The sequence below is a fragment of the Cuculus canorus genome, chromosome 5 (assembly GCF_017976375.1).
Source record: "Cuculus canorus isolate bCucCan1 chromosome 5, bCucCan1.pri, whole genome shotgun sequence".
Classification (NCBI taxonomy): domain Eukaryota; kingdom Metazoa; phylum Chordata; class Aves; order Cuculiformes; family Cuculidae; genus Cuculus; species Cuculus canorus.
Genome location: NC_071405.1, coordinates 19,373,634 through 19,400,929, shown reverse-complemented (window position 1 = coordinate 19,400,929; position 27,296 = coordinate 19,373,634). Strand labels below are relative to the sequence as shown.

General features: G+C 36.9%; 1 protein-coding gene across 6 annotated transcripts in view; it reads left to right on the top strand.

The window, feature by feature from the left end:
- The window catches only part of CEP128 (centrosomal protein 128), a 133,262-nt gene that overhangs the window by 74,192 nt on the left and 31,774 nt on the right, over nucleotides 1-27,296 (top strand). For 5 of the 6 annotated variants that reach the window (XM_009561329.2, XM_054068814.1, XM_054068815.1 and 2 more), the window contains 2 exons: nucleotides 15,503-15,552; nucleotides 22,533-22,556. In XM_009561329.2, the coding sequence (XP_009559624.2) occupies nucleotides 15,503-15,552; nucleotides 22,533-22,556 (74 nt within the window). The remainder of the gene's footprint in view (nucleotides 1-15,502; nucleotides 15,553-22,532; nucleotides 22,557-27,296) is intronic. The other variant, XM_054068813.1, reaches the window with a different exon arrangement.

Here is a 27,296-nt window from a genome sequence, read left to right as displayed (position 1 = left end):
AGATGGGGACCGAGGGAGGGTATAGCCCTCAGGATAGGTGTGCTTTAGAGAGATAACATTTCCTTCCTGTGTATATCAAATTCTTTACCAATGAGAAATTGCTTTGCTGCACACCCAATTGCCTTTGAGTTCAATTCATAATTCTTTCAAGTCCTTACAATACTTGAAGGCAGATTTTCCTGCATAATTGCTGAGGCTTTTTTATCTCTTTGGCCATATTGTCTATGGAATATTTATATATACACTTAAGGTTTTAACTAATGTAGATTTTGCGTATGATACCTGTGCACACCATTCTACAATTACACATGCGTAATAGTAGAACCACACATACTTGTTATATAACTTCAGTTGCCACTTTTCGATCAATACACGTACAGAGTAACTACACAAATACATCAGTAATCTTTTATAAAGTTCTTCTCTCTCAATCGGCCAAATATTTAGGTATTTTTGATGTCTGTGACTGGCTGATTCACAAATATACTGATAGCCAGTGCCTTGTTAAAATTTTGGAGGGTCATCCCTCTATATTTTTATAGAGCCAATTTGAGTCTTCCCCAGTAATCACTGGGGTTGTTCATCCAGTCTCTGCCTGCATTCCTGCTTTTTTGCTCAATTAACCCTGGTCTCAGCACACTTGGATTGCTTCTATTAAATTTCATATAGCTTGTCCGTATGCTGTTTTACCATTTACATTATTGAAAATCCCTGTGTGGTTGTTCAACGGCCAGATCGTTCATCCTTTTGTAAGGTCTTTTCCCACTCATCTACTTTAAACAACTGTCAAAAATTTGTAGGTATTCCCCAGTTTGGTTTTTATTATGTTGACATACTTGAAGGAAGTTGCATGTAGCATTGGCTTATAGAATCACCTGCAAAGATACAGGGTTAATATTTGTGGTTTGCTTGTGGTGGAGGGAGGCAGTAAATAGAGGAAAAGCAGATGAGGTGAAGAGGAAGAAGGAAAAAAAAAAAAATCCTTGCTGTTCGCAAAGGTATCAGGAGACACCTCCCTCCCACAGCCCCACCCTCACCCCCAGCTGCTTCTGGATGCTTCCAGAGAGATAACAGAGCAAATAAGCAATACAGAAGATGAGCAAGGCAAGGGGATGTGGCACCTTAATCAATTTACTTGGAATTGCAGCAGCTAAAGGTTTATATTTTCTAGATAATGTTGCTAAAAGGTGCATGCTTTGAACAGACAATATCTTGTAATTGCTTATCGCACACTGAGTAGAAAACATCTGTGATATTTTGTCAAAGTCCCATTGTATAGCTTAGTCCTTGGGACAGGGAGTTTGCATGGGTTTTCTTCTTTGCCAGGTAGTTAGATCTTGTGACTGGGCCAAGGGCAAGATGCTGTGGGAAAAAGATTCTGGGAGGAGGTCAGAAATTTCCACCCGATCATCAATTATCGTGCCAGATGTCTCAGTCCTATATTTTCAGATCTGAATTTATTTGACCAAGACGGAGGAAGGCATTTGGCTTAGTAAAAGATCTGAGTTGCTTGCAGCTGTTTGGTTTTGTTATTTTTTTTTTTTTTTTGCTTCCTAAGGCTTTCAGCAATTTGAGTTCTCTCCTTTTCAGAGGCTAATGATACTTTTAACACCTCAGTCTCTGATTTTGAAGAAGTTCTGCATCTGCTTTTTTTGGGGGAGGGAGAGAGCAGTCAGCAGTAGTTAGTTGTGTTAGTTTCCTTTCACATGCCAGATAAGTTTTTCTCTTTTGTGTTATGTGCTCTGTAGTCTCTGTGTCAGAGATGCACTACAGAGGAGCTGTGTTAGCTTACGTGTCCGTGAACTGAGCCACTTGTGAGATTAGAAATTGCCTTTAGATAGATGGACTCTCTTATGAGCCTTATCAAAGGCAGTCCAACTCGATATGCTGAACCTACTGGAAGAGAGGTTGTGGGACGGTATGTTAGTAGCTGTCCACCCACTACTTATTCTAAAATACATTGGAACTTATTCTATTAAGGAGGGAGAGTGCACACGTATTTAGGCAGCAATTTAGCCATTGGCAACCCTGCTTGCTACGCCAATTTTCTGTCGTGTTAAACAGGTAAGATTCTGACGGGTAGCTAAGGAGGCCTTCCCATTGAGTCATGAAGTTCAAAATGGACCCACTTGCCTTCTCAGCATCCCCTGAGGGAGGAGCCTGGGTGTGCCTGGATCAATTTCTAGTCTCAGACTTGGTCAGTGGTTTATGACTAAAGGGTTATGTGTATATGCTTATACGTGTTTTTGCCACAAGTCAGAATCCAGTTACATGTGAGAGTTTCCTCAGGGATTTGTGGTCTGAATGGGACAGCCAGCAGCCACTTGCAGCAATACCATCAGCAACGCTGGAGGCAGTAAGTAGTTTAATTGGAGTGACAGATTAAAACAATATCAGGATTGCCTTGATAAATTTGCTGCTGTTTAAACACTTATAACTGGTTAACAATGAGCATATATACCTATATATAAAACAAGTAACAGTAAAACTCAAGTTAGTAGTTATTTTTCTGAGGAAACATCTGGCAGCGTCAGAGGCATGCAGTTATCAAGATGTGATCTTATCAAGGCATTTCTTCTTGGTGGAGGAAGAGAGGTCCAGACCTGTTAACCCATCCATCAGGTAAGGTAGTAAACTTTTCACCAGACTGTGAGGCCTCTGGCTCACCCCAGGTGTCACTTAGTTGATATGGATGTGAGACCATGACCCAGTCCATCTGTCTTACCAGATGCAGTTGTCTGTTGCCGGCTGCTCCCTTTGCCAGCAGCTCTCTTTTGTGGAAAAACAAGTTTATTTTGCCATTCACAGGGCCTAATAAATATATTATACCACATATGGGGTAACTACATCAATGCACATGGGGAAAGCAATAGATGTAATCTATCTGGACTTTTGTAAAGCCTTTGACATGGTCCCCCACAACATCGTTCTCTTGAAATTGGAAAGAGATGGATTTGATGGCTGGACTGTTCGGTAGATAAGAAATTGGTTGGATGGTCGCATTCAGAGAGTATTGGTCAACAGCTCGAAGTCCACATGGAGATCTGTGACAAGTGGTGTCCCTCAAGGGTCCATACTGCGACCAGTGTTGTTTAATATTATCCTTGATAATACAGACAGCAAGATCGAGTGCACCCTCAGCAAGTTTGCAGATGTCATCATGCTGAGTGGTGCAGTTGTCACACCGGAAGGACCGGATGTCATCCAGAGGGACCTGGGTGCTGGAGAAGTGGGGCTGTGTGAACCTCATGAGGTTCAACAAGGCCTAGTGTAAGGTCCTACACCTGGTTCAGGGGAATCCCTGACTTCAATACAGGATGGGAGATGATGTGATTGAGAGCAGCCCTGTGGAGGATCTGTGGATGGTCATTGATGAGAAGCTCGACATGAGTTGGCAGTGGGTGCTTGCAGCCCAGAAGGCCAACCACATCTTGGGCTGCATCAAAAAAAGCATGGCCAGCAGGTTGAGGAAGGTGATCCTCTGCTCTTGTGAGGCCCCAACTGGAGTATTGTGTCGAGTTCTGGAATCCTCAACGTAAGAAGGATATGGAGCTGTTGGGACATGTCCAGAGGAGGGCTACAAAGACAATCAGAGGGCTGGAGCACCTGTTCTGTGAGGACAGGCTGAGAGAGTTGGGCTTCTTCAGCCTGGAGAAGAGAAGGCACAAAGGAGTACCTGAAGGGGGCCTACAAGAAAGCTGGGGAGGGACTTTTTACAAGGGCATGTAAGGATAGGATAAAGGGGAATGGCTTTAAATTGGATGGAGGAGAATGTCAGTTAGACATTAGGAAGAAACTCTTCATGATAAGGGTGGTGAGGCACTGGCACAGGTTGCCCAGGGAAGTTGTGGATGCTCCATCCCTGGAAGAGTTCAGGGCCAGGCTGGATGGGGCCTTGGGCAGCCTTACAACTACCTGAAAGGAGGTTGTGGAGAGGAAGGAGCTGGCCTCTTCTCCCAAGTGACTGAGGACGGGATAAGGGGGAATGGCCTGAAGCTCCGCCAGGGGAGGTTCAGGCTGGATATCAGAAAAAAATTCTTTACGGAAAGAGTCATCGGGCACTGGCAGAGGCTGCCCAGGGAGGTGGTCGAGTCGCCTTCCCTGGAGGTGTTTAAGGAACGGGTGGATGAAGTGCTTAGGGACATGGTTTAAGGGAGTGTTAGGAATGGTTGGACTCGATGACCCAGTGGGTCCTTTCCAACCTGGTGATTCTATGATTCTATGATCTAGTGGGAGGTATCCCTGCCCATGGCAGGGCGTTGGAGCTCAATGATCTTGAAGGTCCCTTCCAACTCAAACTATTCTATGATTCTGTGATTGTTATACTGTAGACTTTCGCATATAGCTACAAGGAGGAAATAAGTTATTGCACTTAGATATTATAACTGTCAAAACAGGGCTTTAGATGTTAAGTGAAATGTTGCCAGTCACAAAAAGTTAAAAATGTTTACCAGCTGAGTTGGTAAGTCTCATTTGTATATCACCAGTTTCCATGGGACAGTACAAGAGGATTGCCACACCAAGGAAGAATCTGAAAGCCTAATTGCAGTTGAGGAAATTAGAAATAAGAGCTTAGAGTTTTTAGCGTATTCTTCTAAAGCATGTGTGGGAGATGAGGTGTTCTGTAACTGCTAATTGCATTATATTGTTGTTTCTAATACCTGTCTTATTACAAAGAAGGAACTTCTGTGATTTTGAGGAAGTTTTCTGTTTTGCAGTGAGGTACGCTGACCTCTATGTGTGTATGCTTACTTCAAGTAAACATTTTTTAGAAGCTATTTGGGCCTTAGTGATACATAGGGCCACCTACTAGAATTAAAAGCTTTCTTACAGTATTTTTGAAGCACTGAATCCCACAGAGCTATAACTTTTTTGTGTACTTTGCTCTTTTGGCAGTTTATTAAAATACCCAAGCTGCTAAAAGATCCTTTTTTTTCCCCCTGAGATTGGTAGGGAAACTTGATTTTGGAACCAATATCTTTCAGCTTCCTATGTTATCTTCTGTCTTTTGGTGCAAAAATTGCAAATGGATTGTTTAGCTCTGAACTTCAAATAGCTCAATTGAGAAATATGCTTCTAAGCTCCAAAAAATTACTCATCTCAAGTAGCAAGTGTCCTTAGCTAGAATAGCTTTCTGTTTTGCAGCTGACAGCCTCCTTCATTTTGTTCAGTTACTTCAGTTTGAATGGGTTGTACTGACTGCTTCAAAAAACTTGATACCCTTAATCTTTGACCCTTCCTTAGCTGCTAGGTCCCAGATAGTTCTGTGTATTTTTACATTAAAATACACAGCTGCCTTTCACATGTAGGCAAAAGGAAATTTTCTGATATGCATAAATATGGTTTGGATGATAAACATCAAAAAAAGAAAAGCCTAGGATATTAAGACAGAGAACTCGATGAAGAAAGTGGCATTCAATTTCCTTTTTTATTGTTTATATTTGCCATATCATGATTTTTATGTAGCTGCTATGCCCTAAAACATATCAACATAATTTTCTAAAACAAGAAATGACAAATTATGTTTTAGAGCTTGCACTTGGTGAATGAAAACAAATTAAGTTTCAATTTCTTTCTGTGTACTCCTAGATTTTATTCATCATTACAAAGGAAATGTTTCTCCATTCAGGAGAGAATTGTAACAATTATGGATTGTATGCAGTGACAAAACGCAATGTTCAACTATATTGTCTTTTTAAAATGTCCCCGGTTCTGAAGTCCTCACTTTGAGAACATTTCTTATTATATTCTTTTTTATATGATGCTTGCTTGCTTTCCTTCTTGCTTGCTTTCCTTCTTGCTTGCTTTCCTTCTTGCTTGCTTTCCTTCTTGCTTGCTTTCCTTCTTGCTTGCTTTCCTTCTTGCTTGCTTTCCTTCTTGCTTGCTTTCCTTCCTGCTTGCTTTCCTTGTCAAAACTATGCAAGAAAAAGCCATTGGTTGTTTAGCTTGGGTAGATCTGTGGTACAGACAGATCTGATTACAGCTTATAGAAATCCAAGATAGTAATGAATTAGTGTAGCAGACTGCATTTTCCGAATCAACTGTGCCATTTAATATCTCACTGCAGACGATGGACTAAGTTCTTGCTTCTATTTCTCCTGCTCCCATCTGTGCTACTTGCTTCTTCTCTGATTTCAGGTGTGCTTCTCATTGATCCCTTCTATAACCATAATCTACTCGCTAATAACCATGTAGGACTATCTGTGGTTTTTACCAGTATCGACTGTTCTCACTGCAATGAACTAGTTTGCCCTTGTGAAGGTCTAGGTCCAGTGTTTTTGCAGGGACAAAGTAAGCAAGAGCAATGCAGTGCCCAAGGCAGAGAGCAAAGAGATTTCCTTGCCTTTTAGCAAACGCAATCTGCAAATGCAATCTGTGATGTCATCTGACCATATCTAGTGGAACAGGAGCACTTTGTGCTGGCATCATTTCAGCTGGGATTGCAGTAGCTTCCGTGGGACGTAAAGTAGGAGTAATTACACGAGTATTAGCACCCAAACTAGCTTATTTTAAGCTAAGTCTTTTAAATAAAGCACTTCAGTGTAGTATAAACACGCTATTAGTCTGTTAGGGTAAAAGTTTGCTGGCTTCTCATCCTCTTGTAAAATTGAAGTATTTATTCACTAGCATTGTGCGTTAGTTTAAAAAATATTATAATAATTTATTTATACAACAATTTATTTACAATAGGAACATTTTCACCTGCATTCTGGTACTAGTTAGCATGTTACTTCTACATGAGTAATCAACACCTGTATACATGACAACTCACGAGGTTCAACAAGGCCAAGTGCAAGGTCCTACACCTGGGCTGGGGCAGTCCCCAATTTCAGTACAGGATGAGGGATGACATGATTGAAAGCAGTCCTGCAGAGAAGGACTTGAGGTTACTGATTGATGAGAAGCTTGACATGAGCTGGCAATGTGCGCTTGAAGCCCAGAAGCATTGATAATACAAAAAGAAGTTACTTATCAGACTCTTTTAGAGATGATATTGTTAGTATCATTTCTAACAACTATTTACTAACTTGGTTTACAGCATCTTCAGCTAGCACACCTTTGAAACAATGAAAATATCCATTTTAAACCTTTGTGGATACTTAAACTTTCTCACTCAAGTGAAAAGTGTTATCTTTAAAAAAACTTGAAAAAGCCATAGACTCCAGAATGACCAGTAACTGCAGTTACTGTTCCAAGTTACTATCCTTCTTACCTATACACTAAAGCTGGTAGATCAAAAAGGGGCTCCTTTTGTCACACTGTGTTTTATTTATACTTTTGTTTACATACTCCTGCCAGCGACTTATTTGTGCATTTCAGTCACTAAATGCAATGGAGTAGATGCTTGCGAAAAGCCAGTGAATCAGGTTTTTTCCATTCACATCAACTCCATTGTGACTTCTGTTGTCTTTGAGTTTCTTGAGTGTTAAAATAATTTCTAAATTCAGTGAATCTCAGTGATCTCCTCAATTATCGTATTCTTTCATCATAAGAAACAATGCTTAGTTATAACTAAAAAGAGACTTCTATGATTGTAGTCAAGCCATGCCAGTCTAAGGAGAATATGAAAGAAGAGTAAGAATCTTTGTATTTTGGTAGATATTTTAGTAAACAGTAAAAAAAAAGAAAAGCATTTCAACATACTCCAATTTAAGTGTTTCTTTTCAAATACCAAGTGTATGTATATTTTTGATAATAAGCAAGATGAAGTTTGTAATTCCTTTCTCTGGTAGGGAAATTCAAATAATAATTTGATGGTACTTAGTATTTTGCTTGCTATGAAGAATGTTCATTTTGCACTTAAAAACATTCTGTCTTTTACCTGCAAGTAGAAGACAGCTCAGAACCTACAATGACTTAAAGAATTTCATGGTTGTTCTTATTTGAGGTTTGGATTTTGTTGATTGGAAGTGTTGAAGTTGCAGGACAAAGTTCTCTAGCTCACATAAGAGGAGAGCGTAGGCAGTAACAATGCTGTTTTTTCCTGCTACATCCTATCAGTTTTTCATTCTTAACTTGAGCATGTTAAATGGAAAAAAATGTGATATTAACACTGTAGCCTTCTGGTTTGTTTAATCACTGGTACCTTAGTGTAAAAGATTACTATGATGACTGACAGATATAATTTTACACAGGGATTTTTTTGTATTGTTTAAATCATTGATTTGAGGATAGATTCACCTAATAACTATCATTTGTTTTTCATCTTCATAGCAACCTTCTGATTACTGCAGATTTATGGATGTAGTTTTAATAACTATATATTTAATTTGTAACCAGATAGTGGCAGCATCCTGAAACTCCAAACTGTTTTCAAAACAGCCAACCAAGTTACTTGTTAAAAAGGAATGAAAAAAAATATTAAAATTTGATGACTGCTTTCTTGGTGTCTTGTGTGCCCTGTTTTAATTTTCATGGCAGAAGCCATGCCTTTCAGCTAAGGGTTTGTTTATACTGGATCAGATTTCCTTGTGTTTTTTCGGTGTTTTTTTTGTCATTATACCGTTCTTGACATCTGCAGTTTTTTGTTTCAGACAAGAAAATTCTTTTTTCTATTTAAATCATTAATTTATTGAGAAATATATATCCAAACTTGAAGAAGTCATTACATAGAGGCTTAAAGAGAACTTCAGCCCATTGTGATTTTATCTGTCAGTAGAATCACCATTTAGTTAAAGGCTTCAAACAAGAAAAGCTATGGTGGTGTCATCGTACAGCAGATGAAACAGATTAAACTCCATAGTACAAGAATGCTATTTCGCAGGGGAAATGTAGTTCTTGCCAAGAAAATGTGGCTATTTGGGACCAAGACAAGTTGATTGATTAATGAGTCTGCCAAAATCTGCAATATAGGTGGTCTGATTTTGTATGCTTTTACATCTCTCTAGGGAAAAGTTGAGCAAATCACATTTTCCACACAGATGTTCTATATCTCTACAGTTGTGGCTCACCAATTTCTCGGTGTTCATCTTAGTTAATAGCCATATGCTGCTTTGTTGATTTTGGTGTACTATCTTGTAGGATTCTAGAGGAGACCCTTTATTCTGTTCTGGAGTTCAGTTTACTTACTTGGACACTACTACAGAGAACAAACGATATGTGGGAGACCAGCTCTGAATTTATAATAGTGGTAGCTGTCTAGAGAAACATTCATAGCTCTAGATGACAGATCTCTATAAAGATTTGCATTGACATGTGGACAGATCCTCTTTCATTTAGAAAGAAGTGTTTGGCACACCTCTAAGGTTATTTGGTACACATCGCTAATGACTGAAGTGCCACAGTACGGTCTCTAGATATGATCCACTGCACCTAGGAGAGCTTCTCTTGGAATAATATGCCACATATACTTGTTCTGTGTCTCTACTGTAAATAGATAATTAAGAAGAAATAGTGGTGTGCAACCTAAGGAAGAATTATTGAAGGAAATAAATTTGAAGCAAGATTTATACATGTAACAAAGTCTTTGATAGTCCAGGCATCAAGTTCAAAGTAAAAGGAAGCATTATTTTTCTTTTTTTAAATGCTACATTCTTCAATTATAGAAAATCATTGTTGCAAAATGTTCTGATATCCAAAACAACAAATAGGTTCAATGAAAAAATATTCAAGTTCATGAAGATCAGATAGATTGTGGATATTCCCAAAGCAGTCATTTTGCTTAGGAATTCTCATACTTGATGGAAGGTGTCATTAAAGTAAATAATACTATTTTGTTTTTAATGCATCTGTATTAATGCTCATTAGTGCTTACTGCCTGAAGTGGAATGGATGTAGGTTGGGTGATTTTAGGCCTGACTCAGTAAGATACCTCAGATTCCTAAAATTTTCATGGAGTGATGAGCACAGACATGACTGGAATAGAAAAATATTCTTAAGTTGCACTTCTTTGTTGTCCCTGCAACCTCCAAAATGATTGTATTTCCCTTCGATATGTTATCCCTTTCTTTTTTTCAAAAGGGATTAACTTCTTTGCAAATGAGGAGATGCAGAGCAGGCCAGCACTGGAGATGTGAACATATAAAAGTTGTGCTAAAAATATCAAACCTGCCTAAGCCTCGGGGAATAGAAAGAAAACACAGTATATTCTGTTTCCTGCATAGCAATAAGTCTCTTGGGGAATCTAAACAGTGAACTGTTTCCTTTTCTCTCGGCTTCAGATGCCTTTTTTCTGTTCTCTGTTATGATTGTTGGTGCTGCTTCAGGTTAATGCAAATATACCACTTTAGGTTTAAGTTCCATAGCAAAAATAAAACTATTTCTAAGAGTTATATTCTTTTTGAAATGTTGACCGAAGACTAAAGTAGCAAATAAATTGCTAGAATTTATAAAGGGAAAGGATATGGCAGAGAGGCATCCCTTTTTCTAAATGGTATTCCTTTGAATTTGGAGGTCTTTTTATACATGGTTAAGAAAACTATTGATTTAAATACAGATAAACTGATCTTTCATTGTTATTGGTGATGAGCACTACATTGATGACCGTGGTGGTAAATGAATTATAATCTTCAAAGCTAGTGGAATGAACTCGATCTTAATGTAATAGTTTGTTAATAGACTAGAAAGCTCCTTTCAGTATTAAAATGAATATTAAGACCTTTTTGGAAAATACAAATAAAAAAAATAAATAATGTAGTGAGTATTGAGTTTGACCATGAAAACTGTTAAATGAAAACTATTAAGCATCTAAATAGAATTCTGAAGAAAATAATAACTTAAGAGATTTATTCCTCCTTCATCTTTATTTATGAAACCTGTGAATATGGTGGGGGTGAAACTAGTAGGACAGAGTTGTTCTGTATCTTAGAGGTATTGTATGCTGTATTCAAGTAAAAAAGCATCACCTTTGACTTCAGAGATGTATTTACTTTTATAAATTGTGCTTGGGATTATATAAACACATCCTGAAATGCTCAATTTATGGGTCTTTTTCTGCTCTAGGAAAACTTAAGGTTCAAAGAAATGCCTGTTTCTGTAGAGCTCTTTCAAGATAACAACACAGATGTAGACATTCCCTTAATGGCTTATGTGCATGGCAGTACTGTTTCAATTAGGGTAGTTTGAAGCAAGTCCCAGTACTGTTTTACATCACAGTTGTTTTAGTGCCAGGGTGATTTGTGGTGTCTGGCCTGACTGTACAAAGGTCCAGCCTCGTGGAAACAGCTTTTGGTATTGTTTCTGGACCTTTGTCACGATATTGTGAGGCCATTCACCAGATTCATACTAAAACAGGTACAGGGTGAAATTGCAGTTATTCTGTCTCTACTTGCCATTAATGTATCTGTTCTGAAACATTTGTTTAAACTGGTTCAGCTAGAAACAGCTTAATTCACCCCTAAAAGTAGAGAGTCAAGTCAGACTCGATGTGTAAAGTGAAAAAACTTGAAAGCTATATGATATGTGATTAATCTTTGCTGTACAGACGTGCAAGATAAGTAATTTCTAGCTGTGAGAAACTGGTTTATTCTGCTGCTGAAAATTCCCTCAGACTTGATGGAAACCTGCTTGGCTGCCTTGTTCACAGGAATGCCGCAGTATCTGTTTGGCAGCTTTGTGCGAAACGTATCCAAACAATGATTAAAAGCCATGGGATGTTTATTTGAAAGGTAAATGATAGCTGCAAGTTTTGATCAAAGCAAATTTAACGATAAAATGAACAAGGTGTTTAGTGAAGTGATTTCTCGCTTTTTGCTCTCTAATTAGTTATCTGTGATTAAGAACTAGTTTTGTGTACAGTTCTGTATTTAGCATTCTCCTTTGCTAGAACAAGTTGTGTATTAGCAGGTACCAGATTTAAATTCTTAACAATGATCATACAAATCTCATATTGATCCAATACATCTTTTCTCTGGCACTTCAGTCTTCACAGAGAAAGTGAAGCAGATTGTGGTCTATCACTATGTTCAGTTTCTTAAAAAGGGAGGCCATGCAGTGTTTAAAAATCCAATTCCCTCTTAAAAATAAATGAAAGCTCTTCAGTTCTTTCTTAAATATGTCTGTGAATTTTAAATCAACTTATCAGGATTTATGTAAAGGTTATGTAAAATCAAATTCCCATTTCATGTCATTGTTCTTCCCAACAGAGCGTTAAGGGAGTTGAACTGCTTTTTAACATTTTAGAGTTAGTTATTGGCACAATAATGGATCAGCTAAGTTAAATAAGATAATACACTTGTATTTTACTAATTCCAGTCAGTAAATAATATCTGCTCCTAAATCTATTTTTCGATACTTTTTACCAGCAGTGAAAATTACAACTGGGGAGTCTGTGTTGCACGTGTGAAAAGTTTGTCTGAATAATTTCATATCTTTTTTCCTCATTTATCTGAGAGTTATGATGGAATATTAAATCTTTGTCTCCAGGCTAATATTTCCAATATATTGCTGCATACTATGTTGTTTCAGTGTCAGGCAAACTGCAAAAGATAATGATTCTTATGGATTGTTTTAAACAACTTGTGCATTTCCTGGAAGTTTGATCAGATAAATCTAAGCCACAGTTGTATAGCTGCAAGGACACTCCGTTGGTATTCACTGATACAGAGCTAAATGAGGTACAAGCCTTTGATCGCCTGGAGTTTAACCGCTGTCAGTAAATTACTTTCGCAAAACCACATAGAAATATGATCCCTAATTTTGCAGACAATATCCTGATCTTGCTGTAGATTTTCAGCAGTATCAAGCAACTGAAACATATTTGGTATTTTGAATAGTTTTTGGTTATAACTCATTCTAGGATTGTGACCTTCATATTGAGCTAAAAATAAAAAAAAAAAATGTTGATGAATATATTTCTAAAAGTCATTTGTTTTGTTGTCTTTTTTGATGTATTGTTCATTTTTTGGGAAGAACTTTCAATGCCCTACAGTGCCTTTGTAACACTTTTTCATTAATGGTGATCCTTCTAGACAATCTATACATTGATGTCTTCTGCACCCCAAGAGAGTAATGATATATTGCTTTGAAAAAAAATAAGAACCCTATGATTACATTAGGCCTGGCCTTGAAAGACGGAAATGTTCACAGATGTAGAAACTCATGACACTGTGCAACTTTCTTTGGAAAATAAAGTCATAGTTAGAGAAACTTAGAGGCTGTTCACAGGATGACTGAAAGGAGCCTTCAGTAGAGCTAGTGACCATCTTTGCTATATTACATTTCTGGCATTGAGTATATAAAACAAGTTTGCACAAGGGCTTAATTGTGGAAAGCATTTTACAAATTATAAAGCAAATCAACAGAAGTTTTCCAAGCAAGTAAGCAAAGAGATTCTGTTGTTATAGATAGCAGTGTTTTAAAGAATGAGATAATGTGCTTTATTTATATAGGACTTTTTGTAAAGCTTTTTAATATGTATTGATTTTTCTTATTTAGCTTTGGAGAAAACATTCTATAATTTTAGAAGGAGTACTACATGGAATCATCAGTTTTAATGTAGGACTTGGTTCTTAAATATAAGGTCATAAAGGGCAACGTCAAGTTGCTATATATTGTCAGTTAAATAACACCGCTTGCCCTTTTGGGGACAGAATTTTATGAAGCATCCTGCAGGACAGCCAGTTTAGGCAGTGGTATAAAAAAGTAAATAGATTCTAGATATTCCTAATTTCAGATGCAGAACTTTCAAATTTAGAGACCGTTAGCAGAAATTAGCTCAACTTACTTTACATTTATAAAAGGGCTTTGAGAAGAACTGTGCAATATTATCCTTCTCACTTAAAATAATCCTGTCTGTACAACAGATGCTCAAGTATTGCATTAGAATGAAAATAAAGCAAAATAAAGTAAAAGAATCTTTTTTTGGTCAGATGGAACATGGGGAAGCATCTTTCATTTCTCATCCCTTGCTCATGGGTTTATTTCTCCCTCCTAAATTTTTTTTTTCTTAAAGCTTGTATTACAATACTGATTTCTACCAACTTAGTTACAATACTGGAATATACCCAAGGAAAGCATACAGGACAGACACTTTCCAAACCCAAATTCTTGAAATAACTAATGTTGATGGCAGCACATTTAGCTACAGTATTTTATATGGCAGTTGAGTCACTGTACGGAAAAGCATACCAAACACTAATCCAGATAAACATGAATCTGCCAAAGGAAAATTAAGAAACAGTCATTTTACTAATTTTAGGAAAGTATTTGAAAAAAAACTGTATAGAAGCTTGGAAGAAAGAAGAGTAAGTCAATCTCTCTGCTTGTGAAAGAAATTTTGTGCATGTTATCTACATTCCTTTAAAGGACTAGTGCCTGAAAATAAGTCTCAAATAATCTGTGTGCAATCAGAAATGGATAATAAATAATGAGAAAAAAAAGCAACAGGTTAGGGTGTTTCACAAGGAGGCTTTGTAATGAAAGAAAAGAGAAAGAAAAGTGAAAGATTAGACAAAGTAAGGCAAATTCATGTTGCTTGACTGTTTTAGCTAGTTTTTATCGTAAATCACTTTAGCGAATCTTGGATAACTTAACTATAGATTTATCAGTAAGCTTTAGTGGTTAAGGAAGCAAGTAAAGGTACTTTCAGTTAGCTGTTTTGTACTTGGATGCTGGGGGAACTAACAGAATTCAGTCCTATGTGGTTGTCAAGACGGTTTCATAATCTCATAATTGCAAGCAAACTGGGGCATATCTTGACTCAAAGTCGGTCTCTAGCTTAGTTAGAGTAGTGCTCTTCTCATGCAAAACTCATGAGTGAACCTCTGGTAGTTCAAACAGTATTAAGCCCTAGAATGCTTTTTGTTTTTCCTACTCTCCATGAAGTTATAATTTTAAGGTTTCCCGTAATTCTAAACACACGCTTAATCAAAACCATAATTTTAATTGTAAAAATATGCAAATTAAATAAAATAGAAAAGCAACTAATGTGACACATCCCACAGAACTCAAACAGAAAGTAATTCCTAATGTGAAATGTTACATATGTGCATGTATGGGACAATGTGTGTAAATGTCACACAAGTAAATACAGATAAAAGAATTTTATGGTGTAAAGACTATTAAATTTTTTTCTGATGTTTGTTACAGTGAACTGGCTATTGCTCATATGAAAACTTCTATTTTAGTGAAAGAAAGTAGTTATTTTGATAGTAGTCAAAATTGTCTGCACATGATTCTTCAGGAAATGTTACTTGCTTGTTAAACTAACCTGGAGTAACTTTTCACACTTTATTGCCTAGCATTGATGATCTGCTTCTGGTTTACTCAATTTTCAGAGAGGATCTCTGATTTTATTATTCAATTCTAAGAGTAAATCAAAAGATTGATTTAAATATAGGCTAGCTTTTCAAACTTTCTTGTGGCTGTTTTTTACTCACCTCAACAGGCCATACTTAGAAACCGTCCTATCACTGACACATCCAATAAATTAGTTTAATCAGATGAAAAGGAATGTTGTGAAAAATGTAGAACAAAAAATTCACTGACTGTTTTACACGATACTTTTTCTGTCAGGTCATGAGATGGGAAGTTGAATTTACAGGTTCCATTTTTCGTTTTACAGAGCTACTAGAGAAGACCCTCAGAAGAGAGGAAGAAATGGGAACTCTCCAGGTATACTTTTTATTGAATTAACTAGCTGCATTTTCTGTTACCCTTAAAATTACTAAATTTTATTACAACATTAGGATTTTCTGAACTCCCTTGTATCTTAAATTTGGCTTTAGAAACACATGCAGCCAAATACCAACCTCATAGCTAGCAATACTCACTGCTGAGAGTTTGCCACCAATTAAGTTGTACATTAGACAAGATTAAAGTAGTCAGCATTCTCCTATCAGTCAATAAATCCAGTCCATCAGCGAAAAAATTGCTGCTTTTAAGTCACCCTGTATACTGAAGTTCTTCTGTTATGTTATATACTGCTGGTTTGCACTGAAACAGTGCAAATCTGCATTCAAAACTGAAAAATGAATCACAGAATCGTAGAATGGGTTGGGTTAGAAAGGACCTTAAGGCCCATCCAGTTCCAACTCCCCTGCCACGGGCAGGGACACCTCCCACTACCCCATATTGCTCAAGGCCCCATCCAAACTGTCCTTGAACACTTCCAGGGAGGGGTGTTTCCACAGCTTCCCTGGGCAACCTGTTCCAGTGCCTCACCACCCTCATTGTGAAGAATTTCTTCCTAATGTCTAACTGAAATCTTCCCCCTTTCAATTTAGAGCCATTCCCCTTCGTCCTGTCACTACATGCCCTTGTAAAAAGTCCCTCCCTAGCTTTCTTGTATGACCCCTTCAGGTACTGGAAGGTCACTATAAGGTCTTCCTGGAGCTTTCTCTTCTTCAGGCTGAACATCTCCAACTCTCTCAGCCTGTCCTCATAGCAGAGGTGCTCCAGCCCTCTGACCATCTTTGTGGCTCTCCTATGGATCCACTCCAAGAGTTCCATATCCTTCTTATGTTAGGGATTCCAGAACTGGACGCAATACTCCAGGCGGGGTCTCGTAAGTGTGGAGTAGAGGGTAAGAATCGGCTCCCTTGACCACAAGGTATTGAGTCCCTGGCCACCAGGGACTTCCCGTGCTTTCAAATATCATGGAGAGTGGCTTGGCAAACATATCAGCCAATCCCCTCAGGAGTCAAGGATGTGTCTCATCAGCTCCCATATTCTTATATATGTTCAGGTCCCTCAGGTGGTCATGTACCTGCCTCATCTTCTCCTACAGTGGGAGGAGCTTTACTCCTCTGGTCCCCATCTTTTTGTCCATTGACCCAGGAGGGAGGAGGAGGTTGTCAGTGAAGACTGAGGCAAAAAAGTTGTTGAGTACATCAGCCTTTTCCTCGTCTGTTGATAGAAGGTCACCATTTTCATTCCTCAGTAGGGGTATGCTTTCTTGAACCTTCCTTTTCTGATTGACATATCTATAGAAGCCCTTCTTGTTATTCTTTGCTTCCCTTGCCAAGTTCACCTCCCGCTGTGCCTTGGCCTTCCTGACCCCATCCCTGCAAAACCAGGCAACATCCCTATACTCTTTCCGGGTTCCCTGTCACTGCTTGCACTGCCTGTGCAGTTTCCTCTTGGTCTTCAGTTTTACCAATAGGTCTCGACTCAGCCATGCTGGTCTCTTCCATTCACTGCCTGATTTCCTACATATGGGGACTGAGTACTTTCGCATCCTGTGAAAAGCATCCTAAAATATTTGCCAGCTCTGTTCTCACTTGTCCCCGGTTTCCCAGAGGGTTCTAGTGACAGACTTCTGGAAGAGCTACAAGTTTCATTTCCTAAAATGTAGGGTTCTGACTGTACTCCTCACCTGCTGCATATCTCTCAGGACCTTGAACTCCATTAGTTAGATTTTCTGGTCTGTGTTGCTTTCTTCTGTATCTCTGAATAAAACTTAAAGTAAAGGATTTTAAGTAAGTATTTTAAATCTCTGAAACATTAAATATCCATAATCACCTTCCTGAGGAAGAAGGGACCAGTTGATATATGCTAGTGTTTGATACCATATAGTAAATCTTTGTTGTATAGCATCTAGCAGTAAAGCTGCTTGTGCTAAGCACTTCAGATTTGTGCTCAGAAAGTAAGATTTACTATAGGATCAGCTTTAGAATAGTATTTAAGCATTATAGTCCAAGACAACATACTCCTTTGAAATGACAATGGCCAGAAAAGCAAAGCTCAGGGGGTTTTAGGGAGGGTAGTGTATGCATTCTTCAAAATACAGAGTGAAAATAGTTAGCCATAAATGAGAGCTAACAATACCCAGCATAAATATGAAAAAGTATAAGTACAATATGAAGAGTGCTTCAGTGAAGCACTATTCTTTAAGTGTACTGGAAGCAGGATATTTATGAGGGAATTAATGAAGATAAGGCGGTTAAGAAAAATCAAACTATGTATTAACCTGTTTTCACCATAGGAGTTTGTTTGAACATAAGCCTTCTCTTCTCATATAATAAATAGAAGGTATTTTGAGGGCTAGAGGTATCAAAGACTTAGTGTAGAAAGGGTTTGATCAAGTAAGAAGAAACAAGTTTCAAGACCCAAAAGTTACACAACACGCCAATACAGCTGTTTCCTGTTCAAACAAAAATCTTGGCCTAGCTTTCTGGCAGCTCAAGTTCAACAAGACTGAGAGCTTGTCTGCGCAAGCAGTTTACACAGGTGGTGTATCTAGCTACTTCCATGTAAAAAGATCTCCTTTCATGTGAAGCAATTCTGCATCTGCTTTCACGTGAAGCTCTATAGTTGACAGATTGTTCTAAAGATGTTACTTGTGACTGAGCGAGGAGTAATTTTATACAGCAGAAAGTTGCATCATAATAGTGCTTGTGTGCATATATGTGCTTGCCTGTATTCCTGATGGTCTGTCAGGTTCCTGATCAAATACCCTTATGCCCTTCCCTGACAGGTCTGGTTAAGTGTGTGACTTGTACTGCTGTGACTGCTATTTTTGTATTCAAATGCTTGATAGCAAGATGCCCGTGGTTTAACAGTCAAAGTACTTAGCAAAAGCATCTATTATTTTTCTAGATAACATTATGTTTAGCTTAGTCAATATGTTTCAAAATGTTCCCAGTCTGGCATCCTTTATTCTTGTAATATTCAAATCACTTGAAGTGAGTGAACATGTAGAAATTTGCTAGCAAATGGTTATAAAACCCAACTCATTTCATCATGGCTGAATCTCCTCAAGCTGTTTCACTTCAGTATGTAAAGCATAGGAAGTAAGAGGAAAGTGAGTTTCTTTAAACATGCCATTTCCAGAACCTGAAACCGGTACTCTTATCCTTTTGTTAACCAGGTAACAAGGAATGTTTGTCTTTTCTGAGCCCCAGTTCAGCAAAATATGTGTATAGTTGGTTAATATGTGAATGCTTGCATTGAAGTAGGTTGTTAGAAGGTAATTGTTTGTGAAATTGAGCAAATTTCTTAAATACTAGCAAATACAAAATAGTACTCCTTGTCCCCAAGGCCTACGGTCCTTGGACAGGATTCCCCTGATATTAGGTCCTACTCAGTTAGTCCTTAGTTCAGTAGACAATAGGTTACGTTGGTGGTTGTTATGTTATTGTCTACAATTCTTAGGTTCCTGTTTTGGTAAGTATCTTACTTATAAAGAGAATGATACGTACTAAGTTGTTCCTTGATTCATTTTGTTTGTGGCCTGAACAGCCATATGTGTGAAGCACATTCAGGAAATGAGTAAACAGAAAGACTATCTTTTAGACTATGGACAACACAGCAGTCAGATTATCTTGGCTGAAGGAGTTATTTCTTGTTATGTGAGCTGCAAACGCTGACCATAGTCTTAGAAAGTTACAGACGTGAGGAAATCTGTCAGAAATCAGTGTCTTGCTGTGGGCAAATAATGACTGAAGTTCTTTGCCATGTCTCTGTGTCAGGTAACCAGAATATTCCTCGCAGCTAAGGATGTATGTTTTATTATGCTTTTAGTTTGCTCATTTTTTGAGGGGAGCTAAAGAGCATTTTTTGTTCAAAATAATTGAATGAATTGCAATTACTGCTTCTATAGTACCATCAGCTGAAAACCCATAAAGGACAGAAGAAAAGAGGAAAAAAAAATTGAGAGTTGTTCCTGGAAATATCGGGCAAGGAGTTTTCCTGTGTTCTTCTAGTCAAGGAAGTGTGTTGAACTGCAACTAGTACAACAAAGACAAAATCATATTTCATTAAGTAGACAGTGGAAATCTTTATAACTACATCTTTCTATGATAACCTGTCTTGTATTCTGTGTCAAGATGGAAACTATGTAATATGTGCAGTTCTTTGAAAAAGAGTGGTTTGGGCACTAAGAGGCTAATGCTTGGCATGACATTGCTGTGTTTCTGTTTTTTCAGTTCAAATATGTTGCATACTTTTGGCTAGAGCTTCTATGTTGTACAAAAATATGTATTTATATATGAGTTTATATAGTTATATGTGAGAGTTAGTCTATGTTCTTTATAAAATCTATGCTCCCATGGCACACATGCTTGCTCTCTGTTGTTATATGTGTGCTCATATGCATCATAATACAATTTTTAGCTTATGAGGAGATTACATCACTTTCTACATTCTCTTTGATAGCCAACCCAAGAATATAACCTTTCTTATTTTCTTATTTCATTGGGAAAAAAAAAAAGGCTCTGCTTATAAGCTTTTGCCTTCCTTTTTGTGAAAACTGTTCCATTTTACAAAAGATTGCATTCAGTAAAATAATATTCTATGCATGATAATTACAATATTCAGCTGCGTGGATGTTCTCTGGCAAAACATTTGCAAGCCATTTTCATTTACTTTGGAATTAGTGAAATAAAAAAATAAAATAAAATACAGACTCTTAATTTGAAAATATAAATACATTGATAATGTACAAATTATCCGTGTTAAATTTCCTAATACATTACATGTTAGTCTTGAGAAAATTGTCTGCTGAGATTGTAAGAGTTTATTCAGTTTTGAGAATTTGGGAGCTAGACCATGTGCCTTCTTTAATACGTGAGTGATTTTGAAAACAGTACCACTGAAATCATCCTACTAATACAGTCATTCAAAGAATTTTATTTTTTTCTAAGCAGTCCTTTTTAAGTGAAGAAATTTATATATGGATTGCTGTTCACCATCACCACAAATTTATGAGATCTATAAATACTACATTTTTGATAGTAATGAGTTTGCTTTTGTTGCAGCCACAGTTTTGTAACAGCCACTGCAATTTTGTGGAGGAACAAGAATCTCAAATATTTTTGAGTTTTTCCCACAGTATTTTTTGTCTTAATTTTGTTCTCATGTGATAAGAGGAGTGCATTTTTTTTCCTTTCTTTATGTTTGTTTTATTATCATTGGTTTATGCACAGGGAGTTTCAAACCACTGCATATGCACTTCCAGTGTGAGCCAGTTTAGTGGTATCCACTACTGGCAAAATGTTAGCATTTTTTTTTTTTAAACAGTTGAATTTTGATAGGGTACTAGAATTTCATCAAACTTGTTTATGTGAGCATTCCTGTTTTCCCTTTAGATATTTCCTTCTACTTACTTTCCTGAACAGTCTTGTTGGTTTTTTTTGTACATCTTCAAACGAGTTAGTCTTTTCCAGATGCTATTTTTTTTTCAGCCTCACTTGTTGCAGTTATTTTTCCCTACAATAAATTGTCTCACTTTCTGCCTATGATTTAGAATTGTAATCAAAGGCAGAACTATTGTAAACAGCTAAGGAAAACTAATATAATTTTCATCCCAAACATAATTCACTGAATAAGCTTTAATCATTTCCCTAGGGTGGACTATATCTTTTATTTAAAAGATTATTTGAATAAAGGGTCTTTAATCATCCATGATTTTACACATATGTATATCTACACAATATGTAAATACTAGTTTTACACAAGTACATAGACCTGTGTTATTTTGAAGTTTAAGAAAGGAGTAACTCCAGAAGAGTCTTTGTAACTGATTCCAGCTTAGTCTTGGAAAAAAAAAAAAAAGAAAAAAAATTTTGCATTCTTGTAAATGGCAAGAACTGTTTCTGGCTCCCAAGTACTTCCATTGGTCTAAGAAATTTTTGTTGTAACCGTTGCTTCCAAAATAGTCAAGTCAGTTCAGACATGTCTGTCTGTCTTTAGATGGTGCAGGTATAAATCCAGTTTGTTACAATCATTTTTACCTGTTAGGGAGGGGTAGAACAGGAAAAAGTATAAGGCTTCTTAGCCTAATCCACTCAGGAAAGGGAAAAAAATCCTCTTCCATTTTTTCAAAAAGGTAATATTTTAGCCAGGTAACAGTTCCTGTAATGTCTTAATGGTCAGGTATTCTAAGCGTGCACATAACTAAACACTTGAATGTATGTTTTCTCGATTAATTAAAAATCATACCTGGGCAGAATATAGTGCCGGAGTACATTATCTTGATATTAGATAGCTTCTTTTTTTTTGTTAAAAGTACTTCTAAATGCAATGTTGAAATATCTACAGTGAATTTATGGTTTCTCTGTTCTCTGTATTTTGTGCTGGATTAAAAGTAACTCAAGCTTATTTTATTTGCATTTTATTTTTGTCTGACAATAATCTTCAACTAATGTCATCTTGTTATTAATAAAACATTATTCAGAGCTATATCTGGATAACAGAATAATGAAATGGAGTTTACTTTTTAGTTTTCTAAGGAAATGCCTAAAAGAAAACTAAACCAGATGCTGCTGTGACGTGAACTCCAAAGTATGCTAGATTACAAGTAATAGATGACCAAAAAAAAGAAATAAAACTTTGGGATACATAAGGGTAAAATCAACAGTATTTAAAATCTAATAGTAATAGTTGAAAAAATATATCATGGAGTAATTTTTTTTTTAATTCTTTCTTAATTCGTTTCTTTTCTTTGGAACAAATTTCTAAGTGAGATAGTGTAATAAATGAGTCAGTGTTCCAATTAAGTACAGCAAATCCTATTCAGTGAGATTTTTACAAAATACCATACATATGTCCAGCAAAAAAAAAAAATGAAAAGGATAAATCCTTTTCATCATTGTTCAACTTGTATTGCATTTATATTCTTTACTTTCTAATGGCTTCTTATACTTTATTTCTAGGAACGTATGATGGCCTTAGAAGTGGTAAGTTTCTTAGATTCATTTCCAAACCAATCAAAATGACATTTTTGGTAATTTTTTCCAAATTATGAAAAATATTATCTTTATTTGAAAAAAAAAGTTGCAGTTCTGGGTTTTTAACTCACTTTACTTTTAAGAGAAGATGTGATAATTTTACACTGCGTGTTTCTGTGTGGGCTTTTACTACATTACTTTGAGTGCTCGTTACGTAAAATGCAGTGTAGTGTAGTTTTTCTGTACAGTTCAGTCCTTATTCCATCTCTGGGAAGAGAAATCTCATAGATTTGAGCCATAGAAAAGACGTTATTTTTCTGCTGCTAATACTTCTAAATGGTTGAGGTCCATGTAATAGATCCGATACTTTCAGTGATTATGTGTGCTTTTTACATGTTTACATTGGGACGTTGTCATGGTTTAACCCTGGCTGGCAACTGAGTGGCACAGCACGCACAGCTGCTGCTCACCTCTGCTGCCCCGGTAGGATCGGGGAGAGAACTGGAGGGGCAAAAGTGAGAAAACTAGTGGCTTGAGGTAACATTTTAGTGATTGAAATAAAATAAAACATCATTATAATAATACTAATACTACTAGTAATTAAAAAAATTGTAATTAAAAGGAAAATAACAAAAGAGAGAAATAAATCCCAAGTGATGCAAATGAAGAACAATTACTCACCACACACTGACTGATGCCCACCACATCCTGAAGCAGCAGTTGTCAACGCCCTGCCAACTCCTCCCAGTTTATATACTAGGCTTGATGTGATATGGTGTGGAATGTCCCTTTGACCAGTTTGGGGTCAGCTGGCCCCTCATCAGCTTCTTGTGCACATCCCTTCTCACTGGCAGGTCAGAAGTTGAAAGTCTTTCACTTAGTTTAAGCAATACTTAGCAACGAGTAAAACATCAGCACATCATCAACATTATTCTTATATTAAATCCAAAACACTGCACTGTACCAGCTACTAAGAAAAAAACTATCACAGCTGAAGCCAGGATAGAGGTGCATGCAGAATCAGTTCATCTGCCTGCACCAACACTGTAATGTAAAATATGAAGGAATACCGTTCATGCATGTACATGGCATGAATGGAGCTGGATTATCTGAATGTCCCAAGCTAGTAAGCCTTATCAAGTCAAATAGCTGGGATAGGTCTCTGGTGTTTCTGAACCATGCTTCTCTCTGTTTATATAGGAATGTCCGATGAGACATTACACATTATGTATCAGACTCATAGTTTCTTATCACTGGAAATCTGGAAAATTTAATCTAAGAAAACAAGTACTGAGAAGACATCAAGGCTGCAAATATAAACTTTTAAAATTTGCCTGTGCAAATTATTGTTTTATCATTCCTGTTTGTCTGTGCACCTCTGAAAACAGCTCCCAATTTAAAAATTATATTTACAATATATTCAATATGTTACAAAAAGCATGCATTCACACATAAAAGGCCCATTGTATATCAGAGTGCAGTGTTCGAACTCCTGCCTTGTCGGAGTAGTAAATTAATGCTCGAATTCAGTGTCTTGGTGCTTCAATGGTGCTGTGTGAGTGTAAAGTGTTGACAGGTCATTAGTTCTCTTCAGAAGCGTCTCTTAATTATGGTTTGCTTACATGACAAGCAGTCAGGCAGGTATCCACTACCATCTATTTTTCATGAACCATGAGTTGAACTGCCTGCAAATGCCTTATCCTTTCTGCTCCCAGTGCCATTTTGGCACAGGCAGAGGGTAATTGCTTCAGGATAACATGATGTCATGCAAATTCAATCCGTATTGTGGGACAATGTTTGGTTTTATTTTTTTCTGGAGCCTTTCTGTATTTTATATTTTTAATTTCTTTTACTTTAAGAATGAAGAGTTGTAAGTTATTCAGATAGAAGTGGAAGAGGATTATTATCATCAGTAAAATATAATTTAGTTTCTTAATGCAAGTTGGAATGTAACATTTGAATGCAAATTTGTGATGCTAAATCCTAGAGCTTGAAATCAATCACTGCTTTCGTTATTGCTGATATGAGAACAGCTATAGTGTTAAACCCTGAGTCTGCAGGCAAGAAAGGTATGGTTATCACTAAGGCTGTCAAGTGCTCCCAAGGCACTCATTTTGCTTTTGCCCTTAAGTTCCTTTATGATGCCAGGCAAATAATTTAAACTAATTTTTTCACAGACTGTTATTTACTACGTGTTCCTCATTTTCTGGGTATCTGACTGTGACTTTTGAGGCCTGTTTTTCAGAAATGCAAAGTTTTAGTAATAGCTAAATCCAGTGGGAGCTTCAGATATGTATATAGCTGAGTATACTCAAAAGTCAGCTGTTAGACTGCTGATAGTGAATGCTGTAAAATAATAAGTGGTTTTGACCTTTATGTCTCTGCTTCAGTTCTGAGGATGATAGTGCTCTTTTCCCCCCCTTCACTGAATTTGAGAAAATACACACAGAATAATACTTATACCATCTGAATGTGTCAGGATGAGCTATAATAGAAAAGCCTTTGAGCAAAAGAATAAATAGATCTTGCTGTTTCAGGAATCCTTAAGAATACTTATATCTATAGTATGTCTGTCTGCATAGCTGTATATCTATGCAGCATTTATAACAATAAGTACATAATAGCTATGGTACTTATATATTTGTATAATTTTCTTATCATCCATTATTTGAGTGCTCAGAGCATGACATCAAAAAAGTAGCACCAGTCACATATTTTGTGGTTTGATTCTGGTTATAGAGAATGAAAATGGAATAGAGACATAAGATATTAAATTCAAATTCAAACAGATTCCTTGGAGGAAAAATAATGTTTAAGTCTTGTAGAAAAAGAATTTTCTTAGGAGATTTATGACTGAATGTTGGCAGTTCATGAGATTCACAAAATGCATGAAAAAAGGGCAAGAGAGGTGAAAGGCAGAACACACTCATAAACAAGCTATACAAAACACATAGGAAAGCATTGACACTCCAGAGCTGTTTTTAAACTGTGAGACCATGGGATGGCTGGGTTAGGAATCTCATCTGCATTTTCTTCCACAGCATTCTTAGTCTGCCTAAGACTGGGAAGAAATTGCTCAGCACAGGAATAGATGAAGTTTAGTGCAGAACTGTCTGAGGTTTACCACTAGTGCGAAGCCTCTTGCAGCCACTTTTTAAATTGTTTCTACCCTGAACATACTTTTTTAAGCAACAGAAAAGACACGTACATCTAAGAGTAAATGCATTTTTAAGTCTTTAAATGATGATTTTAAACTAAACAAACTCTCTGGTTTACGCAATGACCTGAAAACTGTGTACGTGTACATATTTTGAGAGGTATGTTTGGCAAACTGCTCTCTTCCCTTTCTCTACAGCTGCTCATTTCTGCCTCCTGTGTTTGCCATTGAAGCTGTTGTAGTAGCCATGTGCTGAACTCCGCAAGTTGGGCAAAAAAAAAAAAAAAAAGGGAAAGAAATGTTACGAGAATGCAGCAGATTCTTTTTAGAGCTTTGGGTGAATAAACCTTCCAGGCCTAGTTTGATGAAACTCAGTGATTTTGTGAGTTGCAGCAAACCAGGAGGGTTCCTTGCACCATCTCTGAGCCCTGTCAGCTGCTTGTGATTTTAGTGGGTTTCTGTAAAATAGGTTATGTTCTGTGTGAGTGTAAGCTGCAAGTCAGATTCCTCTGCCTTAATAGTATTAGTTTGACTTAAAAGACTGGGAAATTTAATTTGAAATCAACAATGTCCTGAACCTATTCCCGTGAACATATGCATTATATAAGGCAGCTTGCTGCTTTCAGTAGAGAGCCCAGAAGTGAGGTTACCACTGGTTTCGAATACTTGGGTCAGACTTTTCTGGATATGATTCAGCTTTCTGTTAGAATGCCGTAAATCTAGGTTAAGTCCAGTAATGCTGTAATTATTCTGCAGAATTGTTATTTAATATGAATTTCCTTTTCAGTATGAACATTTATGTATTTTGTTGTAACTCATCTTTTTGTTCATGAGAGCAAGGTTTTTAATATCCATAAAACAAATTTCTGTTTGACTACACTCAGCAATGTAGAAGCTGTTGGATTCTTCTGCTGTATTAGCAGGCTTAAATTTGCATATTTTCTGATTTATCACCTATTTTAAAAGAAGAATTGGAAAGGTAATGATGCCCAGTGCTTTTCACAGAGTGATTATGGGACTGCTGACCCTATCCATCTTAGGGCACGCTCTCTGTCACTCAATGTGCTTTCTATCAATAAGTAAATCTTGCTATTATCTCATGTGATTATTTCATGATTGTTGTACTTTATAGGTATGAATGTTTAGGAAATCTTAAATCTAAAGGTTAATATATTCTCCCCTTGGCTTACTTCTGTAGTGTCTTGCCAAAACTACCATTACATCAAAGGTCTTTTGGTCCTCCCAGAACGCAGATATTCTTTAATCTTATAAAAATGACTGGGAGAAGGGCAGCAATCTGAAATTTCAGTAAATTCATTAAACAACTAAAAATCCATGAAATACTTTCCTAATATTTTTTCCTATAAACTATTCCCATAGTTACCTTAGGGATGTTATGTGCTCGTGAATGAGAGAAGAGGTGGTCTTGCAAACAGGAAAGGAATCATCCATGAAGCTCTTTTGATTAAAATGTGGTTCCCTCCTTGCATAAACATCTGGAGTCTAAATTAAAAGTTGTTTGACATTTGCAATACTTTGTTAACAAAGGTCTTGTATTTTCCATTACTATAAGTGTAGTTTTTGATTTAAAA